The sequence below is a fragment of the Centropristis striata genome, chromosome 10 (assembly GCF_030273125.1).
Source record: "Centropristis striata isolate RG_2023a ecotype Rhode Island chromosome 10, C.striata_1.0, whole genome shotgun sequence".
In the NCBI taxonomy this organism is placed as follows: domain Eukaryota; kingdom Metazoa; phylum Chordata; class Actinopteri; order Perciformes; family Serranidae; genus Centropristis; species Centropristis striata.
The window spans coordinates 13518841-13537794 of record NC_081526.1 but is presented as its reverse complement, the minus strand read 5'-3'; the positions used below and the strand labels follow the sequence as shown (position 1 = coordinate 13537794).

Sequence of the window (18954 nt, the reverse complement as noted above, 5' to 3'; positions counted from 1 at the left end):
TTTTCCACAGGCTTTGCTTTTTATTAAACAGAATTCAGTCATTAAAACGGAAATAGTGCCGCTGTTGCATTACCAATGCAGTAATCACAACAGCATATACAGTTTTTTAAACATAAACATAAAGAGAGTTATGTTAGATTTTGGGTGCATATTTTGGAGATGGAGGCCGGGTTTTCTGAGTCACAGCGGGGGGAGGAGGTGGGGTTGGGCCATGCTGCGGTCTGATTGGTGGCTCCAGCGGGAAAAGTGAGACCGTCAAAGTCAAAGGAGCCTGGATCAGCTGTCAGCTGTCGATATCCTCCACAACATCCATTGATAACACAACGGTAACGCGAGCACAGGACAGAGAAACGCCTCCTATGAGGATTGAAGTCAGAGGCGAAGCAGCTTCACACCGTTTTCAGGTGAGGTTTACAGGATATTAGCCACCCGCTAGCTGCAGTTAGCAGCTGCGCCGATTGTTCCATTGAGAAAACACTTAATTATGACAAAAGCGGCGGAAAGCTAACAGTAGCTAGCTGAGCTACTGAAGGCACACATTCAGTGATGTTAATATGAACACACTGCAAACATCGGCCGAATCATTTATGAACTATCTTTCTTTTTTATTTTATTTAATCGCAGTAAAATAGCTGCTACGGCACTTGTTTATCGCTGTGACTCAGCTTGGGTAAAGCTAAAGGCTCAGATTCACACTCAGACTGTTTACACTGAGAACTTGTGATATTCACGGTATGTGTGGCGCTTCTAGGTCGTCCCTCTTTGAACTGGAAGGTGACTTGTTATACCACCAGCAGGGTTTCACTGTCACTCACTGTGTGTTGTTGTTGTCTGCAGGCAGCATGAACTCGCTCCCAGGAAGAGCCGCTCTGTCTCTGTGCAGGCGCACGGCAGGCGGGATGGGGGTCTTAGCCGGGTCCCCGGGTCACCCAGCCGGGGTCATGCCGGCCTCTCTGCAGGCTGTGCGGGTCTGCCACTCCGAGACGACCCGCAAGGCCAGCGTCAGCACCAAGAAGAGGGGCTACGACATCACCAGAAACCCACACCTCAACAAGGTGAGCTCTCTGAAGTGTCTGAAACATTTTCTTATTTATCACAGCAATATTTTTTTATATATCCTTTATTTAACCAGGTAAAAGTCTCGTTGAGATTAAAAATCTCTTTTGCAAGAGAGACCTGGCCAAGAAAGCAGCATAAAAAGTGACAAGTTACAACATTTAAACACAGTTAACATAAACAATTAAATACATATAGAGCCATTACAACAACACTGAAGGAGCCTTAGTTGAGACTTCTATGGAGCAGTCACACGGACCAAGAGAAATAATTTCTTTATCCTTTTGAATCGATTTAAATTCACCGATTGTGATCAACTCAGACAATTTCTATTCATTTTGCAGATTATTCCATGATAAAGGGGTGGCGTAACTAAAAGCTTTCTTACCTAACTCAGTTCTCACTCTTGGCACCAGCATCTGTACAATATTTTGTGAGAGTAGACCATGTTTAGTTTGTTTTCGACACATGTATGCACACAGGTAAGAGGAAAGCAGCCCAAGAATACCTTTATAGATAAAAAATAACCAATGAGACTGCCTGCGAACATACAAAGTTGGCATTTCAGCCGTGGCTTACAGAGTACAATGATGTGTACAATTTCCCAAGCCAGTAATGAAACGCAGAGCACAATGATAAACACAGTCCAGCTTCTTAAGGCTAAGTTGTTGCATTCATGAAAAGCAGATCACCGTTATCCAGTAGAGGCAAAAAAGTTGCAGAAATCAAATATTTCCTTGACCAATAGGAGAAACAAGATTTGTTTCTAAAAAATAATCCTAATTTTAGTTTTAGTTTTGTCACAAGGCTTTCAATATGGGGGTTAAAAGACAGCTTCTGATCAATAGTGATCCCTAAATATTTGTAAGCCGTGACCCTTTCAATATCTGCAAATATATTTTATTCTATATGGATAAGAAAACAGGTTAAGGTGATGGTGTGAACTCTCCTGTAATGTGCATGTGATGGCAATGTGCTTGTCTGTATTCTTGTTTATGTCTTTATTTATCAGTCTTTATTCAAGCAGGTAGTCTAACTACTAGCTTATCTCTTCCAAGATAAACAAGAAAAAATCACAAAACTGCAGCCAGCAAAACAGAAAACACAATAACACATGAACATAAACAGTTACAAAGATCACAAAGAATGTTGAAAAATAAAGATTTAATTTCTCCAAGGGCAATATAAACATAGCACAACAGAAGATACTCTTTTTCTTTATTTTTATGTGAATGCATGTTAGGGCTGAAATTTTATTATCTTATTTTAATTTCTGAGTAACACTGGTTATTTCTTTTTTATTAAACTTTTGGTATAAAAGTTACTGTTTATTGTGAAAATGCTTTTTTGTTTTTTGTTCACTCTAAACCAATAGTCTAAAATCCAAAGATGTTCAGTTTATTATAATCATTATTATTGTTGTTATTATTAATACTATTATTTTAACAAACAACAAGAAAACTCCAAAGTATTTTCATTTGATAAATACATTGTTGGTATTTTAGCTTGAAAAATACTTAACTGATTCTGGCATTTTGTCCTCATGTGTTTACTATAAATGACCTCGCTCACAGATAATGTGTGAGGTGTCATCACAACTTATTTATATTTTAGCTCCTCTGTTGGCCTGCTACATTTTCCATATGTTCTAGCTAGCTTTCTAGATGGTGGATTATGTTGGTAATTTAGTGTACTTGTAGTAAACTAAGATTAAGATGTAACGAGGACTAAACTGCCACGGTCCTGATAGTAAAGTTCTGTGGAAAACCACAAAGAAAAAACATCAATCAACAAATTATTGTACAAACATAACACTTAAAATTAATTTTTACATTAATATGAAATGTGTCTTCAAACATTAATGTTGAGCATGCGTTCACATGACTGTGTCTACAAATAACATTATGTCCCACATACCATGTTGTGTGATGGTGGAACATATATAAACAGAGAATACCATGTAAGCATAGACATATATACGTATGTATATATGTCTATGCATGTAAGTACCACACGGTGCATCAGAGCAACGCTAAACGCATCTGGAGTTGTGAATGGACTTCCTGTCAACTCCTCTAATAAATATATTTAGCAATAAGTAAATAAATGTAAATATTGATACATAAGTGAGTCAGTAAAGTTCAATGACTAAATTAATGTAAAAAAAATATATTTTTTCTATTTTCATAATGCCACATCTATTCCTCAGCTATTTTTATTTCAATTTCTTATATTCAAATGTTTGGGGTGTGGTTATCTCACAGAATCAGAATCAGCACAGGCTGAATTCAAAATTATATGAAAATAATCCTTTGAAAAACATCCTATTTAAAATAAAAAATATAATTATTTATTCATTTATTTATTTTTACTAATTTATATATTTATATTGACACTTTTGCTTTTACATATATATTTATTGCCATTATTATTTCTTTATTATGACAGATGCCATGTTCTCACATTTTAGTCAATATTAAAGTGTATAATAATTATGATAATACACACTTCATTTAAGACTGGGACAATAGCAATGCGTAAGATCATAATTCTTGAATAAAGTCTTGTTGTTACAGTCACAGTGTGAAAGTATTTTTTCAGAACTGCTTCAAAGATGCTACAGTTGCAGAACTGGTAAAAAACAAACTTCGACTACGTGACTGATCAGCCGTTTCACTGTGCTTTTTTTTTTTTACAATCTGTAAGGGGAATACTTTTTTTCTGCCTGCTTGCTCTGTGAGGACAGCAGGACATAAGTTTAGCTGAGTTTATTGCTTTCATTTGAGTTGATAGGAGGTTGGTCACAGTTCCTGATGCTCAGTCAGCAGTTACACGCTGACTCACAGGTCAACTTAGAGGAAACAGTCAGCAACTTTAGACCCACTGTGAAAATTTTTTTATTAAGAAGCTGCTCAATAATTAGTCACATGATTACTTTCAAATAACTTTTAAGACTGTACTGCAAGGTTAAAATTGAGTAACTGCTTGCTTGTGTTACACAATTATCACTATTGACTTTGGTGTAACACACATTGACACTGAGTTTATATCAGGAAGTAATATCAGGATTCACTTATATCCTTCCTGCAAACCTGCCGAATTGATACCAGTGACCTCTCAAATGTCAAACTAAATCAGCTCATAACTGTAATAAATGCTATACGTGTGATAATATGTGGCACAATGATGTTGTAACTTCAGGGTAATCCATGATAAGGTTTGGATCGCAGCCAAAGTCAAAGAGTTTAAACCACTCACACATATATCATTTAGTTTTACTTTGCTTTTGTTTTGACAGATGACATGTAGATTTAAAGGGATAGTTTTTGAAGTGTGGTTGTATGAGGTGCTTATCCATAGTCAGTGTATTATTTACAGTAGATGGCGGCCCGCATGCTTCCAGTTTAGAGAAGCAGGCAGTGCTGCTGTGGACGGGGGCAGCAGCAAAATGGTTTTCAGCCACAAAAATAATCAATATAGTTTAACTTAACACTATATTTAGAATATTTTCACTGCTCCACCAGACTCCATTGATTAAAGCAGTAATTTTAATTAGCAGAACTACGGCTGGGCGATATATATCGATATAAAAGATATATCGCTATATTTTTAAATGTGGTATGGAATTAGAGCATATTGCATATACCGATATTGTTTTTTTTCTTCTTTCTTTCTATATAAATGCTGCCCTTACTAGGGTTTGTCATATTTAGTTATTTTGTAATGTTTGTTATTCTTTTCTCATATATCTCTATATTTACTTCAGAAAAAGATTGGCCTATTTTATTTCATAGGCTGTTTTTATTTAAAATATTTTTTTATTTAAATGTGCACTTTATGGAGCTTTGATTTGGAAACAAAAAAAAGGTACTCCTGTTGTTATACAGTATTTATGTTCACTTAAATAAACGGTTTCAATACAACTACTTGTGACATGTCATATTACACTTTGACTGAACATTTGCTCTCACTTTGCAATAAAAATATCAGGATATATATCGTATATTGATATTCAGCCTAAATATAACAGGATATGACTTTTGGTCCAAATCGCCCAGCCCTAAGCAGAACATAAGACTTGCTGGTCAATCGCTGCTTCGATTAGTTTGTTTGTGGAATTTTGGTGAAACCGAACTAACTGTTTAAAACACCAAAGTTGCACAATAACACAAACTAACTAACTGATTGATACAGCAGTAGAACCGCAACTCTGCAAGATAAAATTACTATTTTTGTCAATAGAGTCTGGTGGCATACAAAAGAGCGAAGATGAATATAACAGCTTCAGCTCCCTGTTGGGAAGGGCTGTCTGACACCAAGGTAAAGCAGTTGAAGTGTCTAAAAATAGCTGGTCAGGAGTGCCACCTTAATGTGTTTACTTTACCTGCTCGCTCTAACAGGTTTAGCTTAACTGTGTTATTCTGTGACAGCATGTTCACGATAGAAAGGTCTCCGTTTTTTTTTTGCAGTGTTAGATTATTTTGGAAGATGTTCCTTCTCCTTGTTTAATGTTAATCTGGTTTGGTATTTAAGGCATCGGTGTATCAGTATCTCCTTTAATGACCTCTGGCAGGCAGGCCTTCTGCTGTGCACACTGTTGCTTGCAGCTTTACAACGCAGTTGTTCAGCTGTTGTATCATCAAAGTACCCATCACTATAAAACATGCCGCTTGTGTAACAACTGTAGATTTGATGACGGTGTAAGCAACCAGATATCTAATCCACTATCACCTTTCACACTCCAGCATGAATAATTTACTGGGACAAAGAGTGTGTTCGGAAGAATTCACACACTCACAGTAGACTAACAGAAACTGACCCTCGAAGGCTGGTTTATTCTTCATGTAGGTCAGTGTTTCCTCTGCTGTGCACGAATCAAAAGGAAACGGAGAGAGTGGTACTGCGGAGACGAGGTGAGACAAGTGGAGCTGACGGGGGAGTGAGTTCAGGCTTCCACACTATTGGACAGAATAAATAGATTAAACCTCACGCTCCCCTCCGATCACTCTTTGGGAAGCCTGCCAGCGCCGAGGCAGAGGAGCAGCAGCACTAAGCATAACCAGAAGGCAGAGGGGTGCAAGGCTGCTGCCTACCAGAATAAAAGCTCGGCCTTGTTGTTTTACTGCTCAAAACATTTGTAGGACTTTGCAGTGCTGACTTGTGACCAGTGGTTCCAGACAAGAATGTCCGCTAATGCATGATTTAGAGAAAAGATGAAAAAGACCGCTGTAGGGCGCGGGGCATGAGTCATAAACTGATGACTCACACATGAGTCACCGTGGTTTCCTGACTTCTTATTTAGTTTGTGGGCTTCACCCTGTGCGAACCCTTTCACAGTGAAGGATCACAGTGTGGTATAATGGCTCTTCTTCCACCCTGCAGGGAATGGCGTTCACCCTGGAGGAGCGCCAGCAGCTGGGCATCCACGGCCTGCTGCCGCCCTGCTTCCTCTCGCAGGATGTGCAAGTGCTGCGCGTCATGAAGAGCTATGAGACACGCACCAACCCTCTGGACAAGTGAGGGAACACACAAACACACACACATATATTGACTTTTTTTTTTTCTCGCCAGACACAAGCTTTGATTTGTAGCAAATGGAGAGAGGAGCTCTTGCAGTGAGCACTCACAACAAACAATTCAGCTCAAAGTAATATACATATACTGTACATATACTGTATTTATCTTTTTTTCATCATATTTAACATGAATACAAATGAAACGTTGTCATTGCATGTGATGGTGAGAACTTTCAACCTCGTACAGCAACATTTTAAGCCTCTAAAGGGTGAGTATTTATTAGTGATACTAAATAAAATGTGTTTGAAATATAACTTTAAATCTGCACAAGAAGTCGCCTTGATATGTAACATAAACTTGGGTTACATAGACGCAAAGTAGAGTTTAAAAAGTTAAGAAATTACAACGTTCCTCATTCTTTTTTTTTTCTTTTCCCCCAAGTTTTACTGGTGAGAAACATGAATACACATACAGCGCTTGATAGACAGTTCATCATTTTTTTTTCACATTTTTTGTACCCCCCTTCCCCCACCCCTAGAACTAATCCTCAGCATAACAAAAAAAAAAAAACAACAAACATCAAAAAACAGTACATTAAAAGACAAAAATAATAATAAATAAGAATTAAGAATTTACAATCAAGGAAAAGTTTCTTTCTTTCTTTCTTTTTATTGTGTACTGCAGTGAATATAGAACAAGTGAAGACAAGAAAACATATAGAGTCAAATAATGACAAAGTAAAAAACAAAACGGGGGATAAAAAAAATTATGACAAAGGCATATGAAAGATAAGATGCAGCAATAAGCAGAGCGTATCCAAGGTACATGTGGCGGCGCTGTAGAGAAGCTGTAATTGTACAAAAAAGTGCAGAGCCAAATAAATAATTGTTATCTGATTTATTATTTATTTTATTTTTTCTAGCTAAGGACAGCTTTAAAGATGGAGAATATACCGAGGATCCTCGTGTGTCTGAATGAATCTGAAAATTTGACACTCCTACCCACAGAGTGCCACAGACCCCACTTTGAGAATCACTGCACTAAAACATGATGAAGTGCTTTCCACGAATACAGCTGCTGCAGATGTTCAATCTGGGCTGTCCCGATTGTTTACTCAAATCTTCTTTAGCGTGGCGCATCTGTTTCAGCTGCTGTTGTATGATTAAAAGTTGATTTAGTGTCTCATCAACATTTATAAAGCAGCATCCAGCAGCTCAATACACAAAGTCATATTATTGTAGAACCCCTCGTTTGATTTTATGCTTGAACAGTTATTAAATGTCAAACCCCTCTCTCTCTTTTCCTCACTAAATTTCCTGTCTATATTACAGAAAAAGAATCTTGAAAAAGGCTTGTAATATCTGTGCCTGGCTAGGGTTGTACTGAATAGTTTGAAACTTCATTCATGACGCTGAAATTTGCATTTTAAATAAACTTTTTTGTGCCATCAGGTGTTGATGTCTCTCTCTTTCTGTGTGTCAGGTACATCCTGCTGATGACGCTGCAGGACAGGAACGAGAAGCTGTTCTACCGTTTGCTGACCTCTGACATCGAGGAGTTCATGCCCATCGTTTACACTCCCACTGTCGGCCTCGCCTGCCAGCAGTACGGACTTGCCTTCAGGAGACCACGGTGAGATTAATCACATCCACACTGCAGCTGCACAGCAATACTGTTTTCTTAGGTGTTCTTGCACTCTTACATTTGGTTTGACATGCTCTATTAAGTCACAGGTTTCATGTTGTTGAGATTTAAGTCTGGTTTGAGTTTGTGAATCCACCACAAAGAACACGAGAGTGCTGTTCTGGTTTCATTTGAATTGCATTGTGATTTTCATGCAAAGAAAGACAACAGATTGACTCTTGTTTGCATCATGGCTGTCTCAACTGCACAACATGGACTTATTCAAACCAAAAGTGGGTAAATTGAGGAGAGTGGTGTGAAGGATAAAGGGAATAACAAATTAATAAAAGCAGTAATACATTTATTGAAAAGCCTTCTTTGTATTTAAGAGTCAGAAGAGAAGATTTAAGAAATCCACCAGAGTTCAGCAGTAAAGTTTCAAAAACACACAGTGAAATAGATGTCTGACACTGCTACGTCTAAGAAAAAATAGATTTTAAAAAGTACATAAAATCTAGTTTTTATCCTTTGAACTTCTGTTTTAATTCTATAATAATTAACAATACTAAAGAGAGAATAAAAAATGCAGCCCAAATTGCTTTACAAAAGGAAAATACATGACATAAATAGATGTAGAATGACCATAAAAACTGGACTAGAATCTCACAATTAATGGGAAATAAGATGACTAAAACATTCTTGATAATAGCAGTAAACATTATATGGAAATAGAATGCATGAAATGGAAAATAAAACCATCTGAATATTAAGAAAAAATAAGGTAAATGTTTTAAATCAGGGCCCATATTTGCTGAATCAGTGGTAGAGATTTTAATTAAAAAAATTTTATGTCATTCTTACCTGATAAGGCTTCAAAATAATGAGTGTTGTGGACGATCTTTCTCAGGCGAGTTTTAAGTATCTGATGATTGATTTTCATGTCTGACTGCAGTGAATGGAAACCAACAGTGTGCAGAAAACAGATGTGAGAACATGCATTATTTAATCAATATTGCTGCCTTTGTAACTAAAACCTGCTTGTTTACAGAGGACTCTTCATCACCATCCATGATAAAGGTCACATCGCAACCATGCTCAACTCCTGGCCTGAAGAAGACATAAAGGTACACACACACACACACACACACACACACACACTCAGCTGTTTTCACACATTAATGATATTTGTTCTCCTGAAGGCCATTGTGGTGACAGATGGGGAGCGTATTCTGGGCCTGGGTGACCTGGGCGGCTACGGTATGGGCATTCCTGTCGGGAAACTGGCGCTCTACACAGCCTGCGGAGGCGTTCGGCCGCAGCAGTGCCTCCCTGTGCTACTGGACGTCGGCACTGACAACCAGGTGTGTTTGATCGCTGAGCTGCAGGGCGGCTTCTTTATGAGCCGGTGCAGCATTTCATATCTGACTCTTATCAGTCGCTACTTGATAAGTACGTGATTTTGAGCAGCCCTAAAACTCTATAAATCTATAAATTGTCTCTTATCGTCTGAGTGATATTTATATTTTAATCCAGACGCTGCTCGATGACCCCCTGTACATCGGACTGAAGCACAAGAGAATCAGAGGAAAGGAGTATGACGAGCTGGTCGATGAGTTCATGCAGGCCGTGACAGACAAGTGAGTTGAAACACAAATGTCTAATAAAATGTGCGAGTGGCTCCAAGGGACAGCTGTATGAAGCATGTATATTTCTTTTCCCACACATAACCTGGTATTTATAAAGGAAGAATCCTGACAAAAAGAATGTGTACACATATTTCTGTCTAAATGGTGAATTTTAATGCATGTGTCCTCTGGTTTCTGACTCATTCTGCAGGTACGGGATGAACTGTCTGATACAGTTTGAGGATTTCGCCAACAGCAACGCTTTCCGCATCCTCAACAAATACAGGAATCGATACTGCACCTTCAACGACGACATCCAGGGTATTTAAACACTCCGGTGCACAATCACTATTCATCTCTTTTTTTGTGTTAAGATAAACAGACATAACACATTTTTACCATCTAAATATTCAACATGACCTTACCTCATTTCACCCAAATAATCACAAGCCAGAAATACCACATGCTCAGAATGACAAGGAAAGAAAAACCTAGAAATCGTAAGATTAAGATTTAAATCTCAATCTCAATCAAAGCACTGCTGCAAAATAACAGTAATTTACAATCGGTTCATCCTGTTTCCTGTTTCTAGCCAGAAGAATACATCCTCACTCGGACCCTCACTAAGATTCAAGTGACCCTTATAATATGTAATTTTCAGTCACAGCATTAACAAAATATGGGAGTTGTTGTTTCCACCACCATTGCAATCAAAGCAGTCAGCTTCTCCTGATTAGGATTCCTTCAGTGTTTATCGTTTTTAAACGGCAGCAGAATTATCTGCAGAGGTCTCTCCTCTTTAAAACAAATGGGCCAGGTGATTAAAAACAGTGATGAGTATGAATAAAGCAGTTTTATGTTAAAAATGTATGTTGCTCTGATGCTGTTGAGTGGACATATGACATCCTGGAGGGGCTGTGAGCCAAGAGGTCGCTAACACTTTCTTTGTATCCTTCATTTGGTCAAAGTATACAGTTAAAAACAACTAGATATAAAAAGTATATCATAACAATGTGGCTTAAAACTGGACAAAAAGACAATTTATGAGACTTTTTGGAAGGCGACCACATGTACAAAGGGGATGTGATGCCATTGACAGTTAAACAAAGGAAACTTTTGCATCAAAGATCCGGGGAACAAACTTTCTTGGATCATGGGTGTAATGAGCTGCAGGGAGAAAGCGAAGCTGTGTGCTCCCTCTGCTGGAGATCTCTGGTAACTACAAATACTGCTACTACTGCTGGTGTCAGGATGTTATTATAGACATAAAACATAAGAAAACACAGACATATTCTACTCAAACTGCCTCTTTTTACAGTTAACATTATAACCATAAAATATGACATGAAAACGGTCAAATATCAGAAAAATACTAATTATTAAATGTTACTTTAATACTTGATCTGACTTGCACATTATTTCACTGGAGACACTGACACACTTGTTAATCTTATGGTCTGCATGGACAAATATAAATGAAGTTATTTAAATTTGTCAGTATAAGTGTTTAATGAAAATGTATTTTCTAATGCCACATTTGTTTCACAACTCTTTATATTTGAGCTCTTTTATTGCTCATTTATTTATTTCAGTATTCATGTCATAGATATATTTGCTTGTAATCTTTAACAGCATTCTATAGACACAAGACACAAATGATTGAAAACTATTTACCTAAATATCATCACTGCCTTTTTAAATCTGCATATTCTAGTGACTGATCTCAAATGTTTTCCTTCATCTCTTCAGGCACGGCGTCTGTAGCTGTCGCCGGGATCTTAGCTGCTCTGAAGATCACCAAGAACACACTGTTGGATCACACCGTGGTGTTCCAGGGGGCGGGCGAGGTGAGGTTTTGCTCACTCGGATTTTAATTCTGATTTGAATAACAATATACATATATGGAGAGTGTTTTTTTTCTCCCAGGCTGCTCTGGGTATCGCTCACCTGCTGATGATGGCGATGGCTAAAGAGGGAGTGAGTAGAGAAGAAGCTGCAAAGAGGATCTGGATGGTGGATTCAAAAGGTCTCATCGTGAAGGTAATGTGTGCCCTCGCTCAGCCGTACACATATTCATTCTGCTGTTTTTTAATATACTGTAAATCCTGGTATCATATGAAACTAGAAGATTTAAGGAATCTATAGGCACCATGTGCATCATGATATTGTGTTGGGAAGTTAAAATAATGCTGCAGAGTTAGAGGCTTTTTTTATGTTTCATTCAAAATAATTTAGAGCAGTGAAGCTTAAAGTTGAGGAAAGTTTGAGAAAATGCTACAATAGTTGTCGTCCATACATGTTTGATATCAGTTCAGTTCAGTTTGACTGAATACTTTGTTGTTCAGTCTGTGGGTTTGATTCTCATTGTGGAGAAATAAAAAGACTGAAGTGAGATGAATAGACTGAGAATTTTCTCTTATTTGACAAAACAATTCTTGATTGAATTTAATTTTGTGTACACAAAATACAGTTAAACAGTTAAATCATAATACTCACCATATCGCAAAATGCTTAAAATCGCAATAATATCGTAACATGACTCAAGTATCGTGATAAAACCGTATCCTGGGGCCTCTGGGGATTCCCACCTCTAGTATTCACTTTGTTAAATGTATCGTAAATAATAAAAATAGTATCCAAAGTACCTCAGCTATTTAAAAATACAGATCTACAATCAGATTTTCAACCTAAAGCTGCACAGATAAAACAATACTTTTCTTTTTTTTTCTTTTTTACTCATATTAAAATAAGTACTGAGTATAATTTTTTTTGAGCTAGTATTTAATCAAAGTGTTAGAAATTGTCGTGACAACCCCATCTGATGTCCTTGTTTTTTCGTGTTGATTGCAAATTATATTTTTAGAATGAGCTTTTTTTATTGTGGTAATGTAAATCCTCTCCTTTTGACTTGTGAAATAATATGAATTTTCTGAGTAATTATTTTGTATTAGTTGTAATTAATCGTTTGATGACCAGATTCCCTCAGCTGTGATTGAGGGAAGGGGTTGGAATTATTCTAGGTTTTTGTTTCACCAAACATGGAGGAAACATGCAGTGTGGGGAATCCGTACAGTCTTTGACCTCATGTTAGAATAAGAATATTTCTTACTTTTGTGAGAATAAATGTGCTATAATTTGGACTGTTTTTAACGTATTAAGATGGCACAGTTTAAATGAAATTCAAAGAACATCCTCTGTGTGTAAATTAAAGGGCACCATCTTTTTACCCAATTGTAGGGAAGAGGCCACCTGAACCACGAGAAGGAGGAGTTCGCTCACGATCACCCGCATGTGAAGACGCTGGAGGAGGTGGTGGAAACGCTAAAACCCACAGCCATCATAGGTGAGTCTACCAGGACGGTCACATTGTGGTGTTTAATGGTGTTAAAATAACAATTAAAACACTTTATTTATAACTCACATTGTTTTTTTCATCCATTCATGGTCCTGATCAGTTGTGGAAAACAGAGAAACCTATTAAAGGTGAATTCTCCAGCTTTGTTTAGCTCAATAACAACTTGGCAATTTGCTCTGAATCAACTAATGTTTCACTAAGATTTTAGATTTGAATGTTAGTATTCATGAGTCTTAATTTAAACTCTGCATGTGTGATGAATTGGAAGATATTTCTAGACTTTTAATCAAAACTGTTGACAGAATTGTTTCAAGTCTTTTGTGTTTTAAGATTAAAGGAAAATTATTAGAAGTAATTAAAAGCAGAAACCGATCCAGAGGGTTAAAATAGTATAATTTTGAGATAATTTTCTCGCTTGACAGTAATTGACTCCTGTGGTCTAAATCCTAGGAATAGCACTTTTTATTAAATTTCTGTTGATGCTGATTCTCCCTCTTCTCGTTTTTTCTGACGTGAAGGAGTGGCCGCCATCCCAGGAGCCTTTACTGAGAAGATTATCAAAAACATGGCGACAAACAATGAGAGGCCGATCATCTTCGCTCTGAGTAATCCCACCAGCAAGGCAGAGTGCACAGCAGAGCAGTGCTACCAGCTCACAGAGGTATCTATCAGCCTCACTGGAGGTTAGAAAGTGCTGCACTTAGAGTAGAAAAGTTTCCATTTGGTTTGAGGTTCATGCTTTTAGTGTTTCTCACATAAACACTATTGCGTATATGAATGAATGGAAGCTGCTTTATTTTACATTCCTTCTTTTGCTGATAAATTCTTGCCTTTCACAACTCATTGCTGCTCAAACTGCAGTTTATATGTGGAAATGACTCATGAATTCAGCCATTGTAGTCCATTTCATCATGCAGATATGGCTCCACTTTGATGTGGATTTTATACAACTGCAACTCCAAAACAGCTGGGATATTGTGTAAAATGTGTAAAAATAAATAAATAAATAAAAAACCCCAAATGCATTGAATTTAGATTGTAAATTGATAAAAGAACAACAGTTTATGAGCTTGAACATTAAATATATTGACTTTATACAATTTGTAATTGAATCTGTGTCCCAAATGATTAGCAAATGATCTATACCGTATATTTAAATTATTTTTTAAATGACTAAAAGTACTAAATATATTATAAGTATTTTATTTTTAGGTAATGTAAATGTTTCTATTGTAATGTCTGTGTTTTTTATTATTACTGTGATTAATATTATTATTCAATAATGATGTAATGGGATTTAATTGATATGTGTTTTTAATGTGAATAGTTAGTCAATTCATATAATTAATTGGAATTAAATAATTAGTATTATCCTGGATATTTTAGGTATGAATACATTCTCTTTTTTTATATTTTTTTTATAAAATGTTGAAAAATCAAACATTGTTAAATAAACACTGATCTTGCCTTTTAGCATAACAATCATATATAACATATAACTCATCATGAACACATGGTGAGCTGGTTTCATGATCAGCTGAAGCCATTTAATTCATAATTACAGTTGAGTAATCATCATGTAAATCCACTTTTTTCTGTAAACATCTACAATACGTCCCAGTACAGTTTAGCATTACCATCCCCTGCAGATACATAAATATTTCTGCACAGCGCCCCAGTGGTAAAATAACAAACTCAAAATCAAACAACCAAACGGAAAACAAACATCTCTGTCCGTTCTCTTTCTACAGAAGTGACTCACAGCGTCTGTTTCCTCTCTATCCTCCTCTTCCTCTCTTCTTCTCCTTCAGGGCCGCGGTATCTTTGCCAGTGGAAGTCCGTTCAACAAGGTGACGCTGGCTGACGGGCGCACCTTCTTCCCCGGACAGGGAAACAACGCCTACGTCTTCCCCGGAGTCGCTTTGGGTGTCATCGCGTGTGGAGTGCGCCACATATCTGACGACATCTTCCTCACCACAGCAGAGGTATCGTCTCCTGTTACCTCATATTTATGACACAGTCACATTTATTAGTGAGGATTTCTGAAACTAAATACCTTTTTTGTTTTAACTTTATTGTTTCAGGCGATAGCTGACATGGTGACAGAGGAGCACCTGGCTGAGGGAAGACTCTATCCTCCTCTCAACACCATCAGGGAGGTTTCCTTCAAGATCGCAGTGAAGGTGAGTTACCTTTCTGTGTGTTGGTCCCTCATTCCTCACATGTAACCTCAGTCAAACATTTCAAATGTTATGGTGGCATATTGTGGCCTGTGATCATTTGCATATGGAGGAGCAATCTGGATTTGCCAAATGTTATTAATTGTGTATGTTGAAGTGTAGCTGTTGTGTTAACCCTTTATCGGGCAAAGAACTGTATTTGGTAACTTCAGGTAATATTTCGAGAAAAAAGTTGCAAATTTACTAGATTAAAGTGACAAATCTACAAGAGAAAAAGTCGCAGATTTAAGAGATTTAAAGTGGCAAATCTGTGTGAAAAAGTTGCAGATTTACAATAAAAAAAGCAGATTCACCACTTTAAATCTCATAAATCTACCGTACTCATTTTTTTCTCGTAGATTTGCCACTTTAAACTTTTTTCTCAAAATATTATTTTCATATGTTTTTTTACACATTCTGGCAGCATGTAATATCCTCCAATATTCTCTAGGGTTGAAATTTGGAATTTGCAAGTATTTCAATGAGTGCCCTGGTGAATCTGGGTGAAAAAAGTTGCTGTTTTCCCACATTTTTCTCGTAAATCTGCAACTTTTTTCGCACAGATTTGCCACTTTAAATCTCTTAAATCTGCAACTTTTTTTCTTGTAGATTTGCCATTTTAATCTAGTACATGTGCAACTTTTTTCTCGAAATATTACCTGAAGTTACCAAATATAGTTCTTTGCCTGATAAAGGACTAATCCTAAATTGAATTCAGTGAGGTTAAGATTCAATATTTTTACTCATTTTAATGTGGAAATGTTACATAATCTACTCTTAAAGCCGCTGAAAACTTTACAGTTTTAATGCTTCAAAGAACATAAAACAAAGTATTCATGACTAAATAACAACTTTCGATATTATTTATTACAAGTGTATTGCTCATAAACTGCTAATCTTCATCTGGACTGTGTAGATGTGATTTAATCAAGTTGTTGCTAAATGGTGCAAAGAAAAAAAAAACTGGAAATCTCAAGGGACAAAAAACCTCTTTTGACTTGGTGTATATGTTTGAACCCGCCATGTATCCATAGCAAGAAACTGATCAAAAAATCTAATAGTAACTTCTGCTTTTTTCTCTTGTAGATTGTCAACTACGCATACAAACACAACATCGCTTCGTTGTACCCTGAGCCTAAAGACAAGGAGGCGTTCGTGCTGTCTCATGTCTACAGTCCAGATTACGACTCCTTCACTCTGGACACGTACAGCTGGCCGCAGGACGCCATGAACGTCCAGGACGTGTGATTTTGACTCTCTCTAAACTCGATATGCTGCCGTGATGTCACGTAAAATTTCTGCATTGCCTCCGTACAGAAGCGTTGCCAATGATTCTCGCCTTTTAGTTTTGTTTTTTTTCCATTTATAAATGTTATTTAGTCTGCTTCCTCTTAATTAGATGCCGAACAAGCAGTCTGTTATTCTCTATGGCTTCTTTAGTGTTTAAATGTCAAGTAGGAGTTGTATTTTCCGTTTTCATTGCTGTACTTTGTGTTTTATCAGTTCTCTGTACCTGATTGAAGGTCTGACTGGGTGAAATATTTCAAACACGCACACAAACAGCATATCAAGAGATAAGATAAGATGAGATAAAATATTTTTTTTTAATCCAGAAGGAAATTCTGGTTCCAGGTTGCTTCAAAGCCTCCAAGATATCATAAGCATGACATCTACAACTTTTCAACTTTAAACTGAACCCCTTTCAATCGATTTTTCCAGCTAAGATAGTTTGCATTTTTCGTTTTTGAGACATGACTCAGAGCTAATGCATAAAATGAGAGAGCAATGTCTCACAGTCACGCACAATGCTTCTCTTGTCTTGACACAAATGAACAAAGGATTCATTTTTAAGCTTAAAAAAAGATAGAAACTCTCAGTGCCTCTTCCTGTGTGATCTCAGGACATCACTGCTCCAGCCACATCTGGCTCATCCCTGCAGCTGCTTCTATATATTTTACACTCCTATCTTCTTGCACAAGTTTTAACCCAAACACAACTAAAAGCACTCCACAATCAGCCTGTATTTCTGTTTCTGTCTCTGCCTCCCTGTGAGATCAAGTTGGTCTTGATGGGAGACGCTTCTTTTTTCTTGAATGTGTTCAGAGGAGGCATTGTTGGGGATTTAAGTGTCACCATCAGGATGTTTTTTGTATACCTTGGTGTGTTTTTCTTTAGTTCTGTACAGAGCTCTCTGTCTGTTGTGGTGTTTTTGCCAAAGTTGATGATGAACTGTATCTATATTATCTTTTACTCCTAGAGAACATGATGCTCTGCAAGCTTTAGTACTGACATGATGTTTTTAAAGGGAACATGAAACTTTTGAAATAAAATTGTCAACAAAATATGACACATTTATGGCAATTTCTCATTTTTCTACATCTCTTTGATATAATTTTACTCCTCAGTATCGGCAAAAAAATATATTACTTTAAGCTAACTTTTCAAATCATCAGTGAATTAGTTTTGACCAACTATTTCAACCAATTATTCATTACTTTAGTACTACTTGGCTACCTATTTCAACCATCTATCACTTCAACTAACCATTTCAGCCTATGATTTTAGCTTAGCATCCATTACTTTAGCTAGCTGTTTTAATCGTTAAACCATTACTTTAGCTAGCTGTTTCAACAGTTTGTTACTTTAGCAAGTTTATCCATTGGCATTACTTTTTAACTATTTTATTTTTTTCTCCATTATTTCAAGCTAATTAATAACAGTTATTATGGTGAATCCTTTTTAACTAGAAACATTGCTTTATGCCACTGTGATGATGGCTACTAAGATTACATTATCCAACTAGGACTGCAAGCAGTACTGAACGAGCCCTCGCAGTATACGCGTGTCGGGGCATGCTGCTGTCGGGGTGTGTGCGTTATAGGAAAAAGAAAAGAAAAGAAAGAAAGAAAAATAAATGTAAAAAAAAAAGTAAAAAAGACAGTGGTGGAAGAAGTGTTCAGATCCTTTACTTCAGTAAAAGTACTAATACCACACTGTGAAATGACTCCACTCCCCTCATTTTAACTACCTAATAAACTTTTAAGTGCTTTAATTTATAAAAATGGGTAATCATTTTAAATGTATCATGTTTTTCATTTTAAATCTTGACCTGAAAAGTAAGTAAAGCTGTCAGCTAAATGTAGAGGAATAAAAAGTACAATATATGTCTCAAAATGTAGTGGAGTATAAAAGTACCTCAAAATTTTACTTTAAGTCCAGTACTTGAGTAAATGTACATAGTTACTTTCCACCATTGCTACCTGCCTCTTCTAACTTATACATATCAGTTAAGAGTCCTCCTTCAGACACTGTATGAGGATTAAAGGGATAGTTTGTGCATTATTATACAAAACTTGGTACAACTATTGTCAATGCCCTCCTGAGGATAACCCTTTCAGGTTTTATTGATCGGCCCCTAGGTGGCACTGTGGTGGCAGTCTAATTTCATATTTGGTACCGTGGCCACACTATAACACTTAAGGCAATAAAATTCATAGGGGTGGTATAGACTGGCTCCTGTAACGCACACACCCCAACCTCTCATTGAAAAATAAAAACT

The 18954-nt window shown here is 36.8% G+C and overlaps 1 protein-coding gene across 1 annotated transcript; it reads left to right on the top strand.

Moving 5' to 3' along the window:
• Positions 1–247: 247 nt before the first annotated feature.
• On the top strand, positions 248–17742 carry me3 (malic enzyme 3, NADP(+)-dependent, mitochondrial). The gene is made up of 15 exons (XM_059343315.1): positions 248–404; positions 838–1055; positions 6439–6572; positions 8056–8205; positions 9245–9320; positions 9396–9557; positions 9730–9833; positions 10033–10142; positions 11571–11668; positions 11748–11861; positions 13059–13164; positions 13695–13837; positions 14988–15161; positions 15261–15359; positions 16482–17742. The coding sequence occupies exons 2-15, from the start codon at positions 843–845 to the stop codon at positions 16641–16643; spliced, it is 1845 nt and encodes a 614-aa protein (XP_059199298.1). The 5' UTR covers positions 248–404; positions 838–842; the 3' UTR covers positions 16644–17742.
• Positions 17743–18954: the final 1212 nt, after the last annotated feature.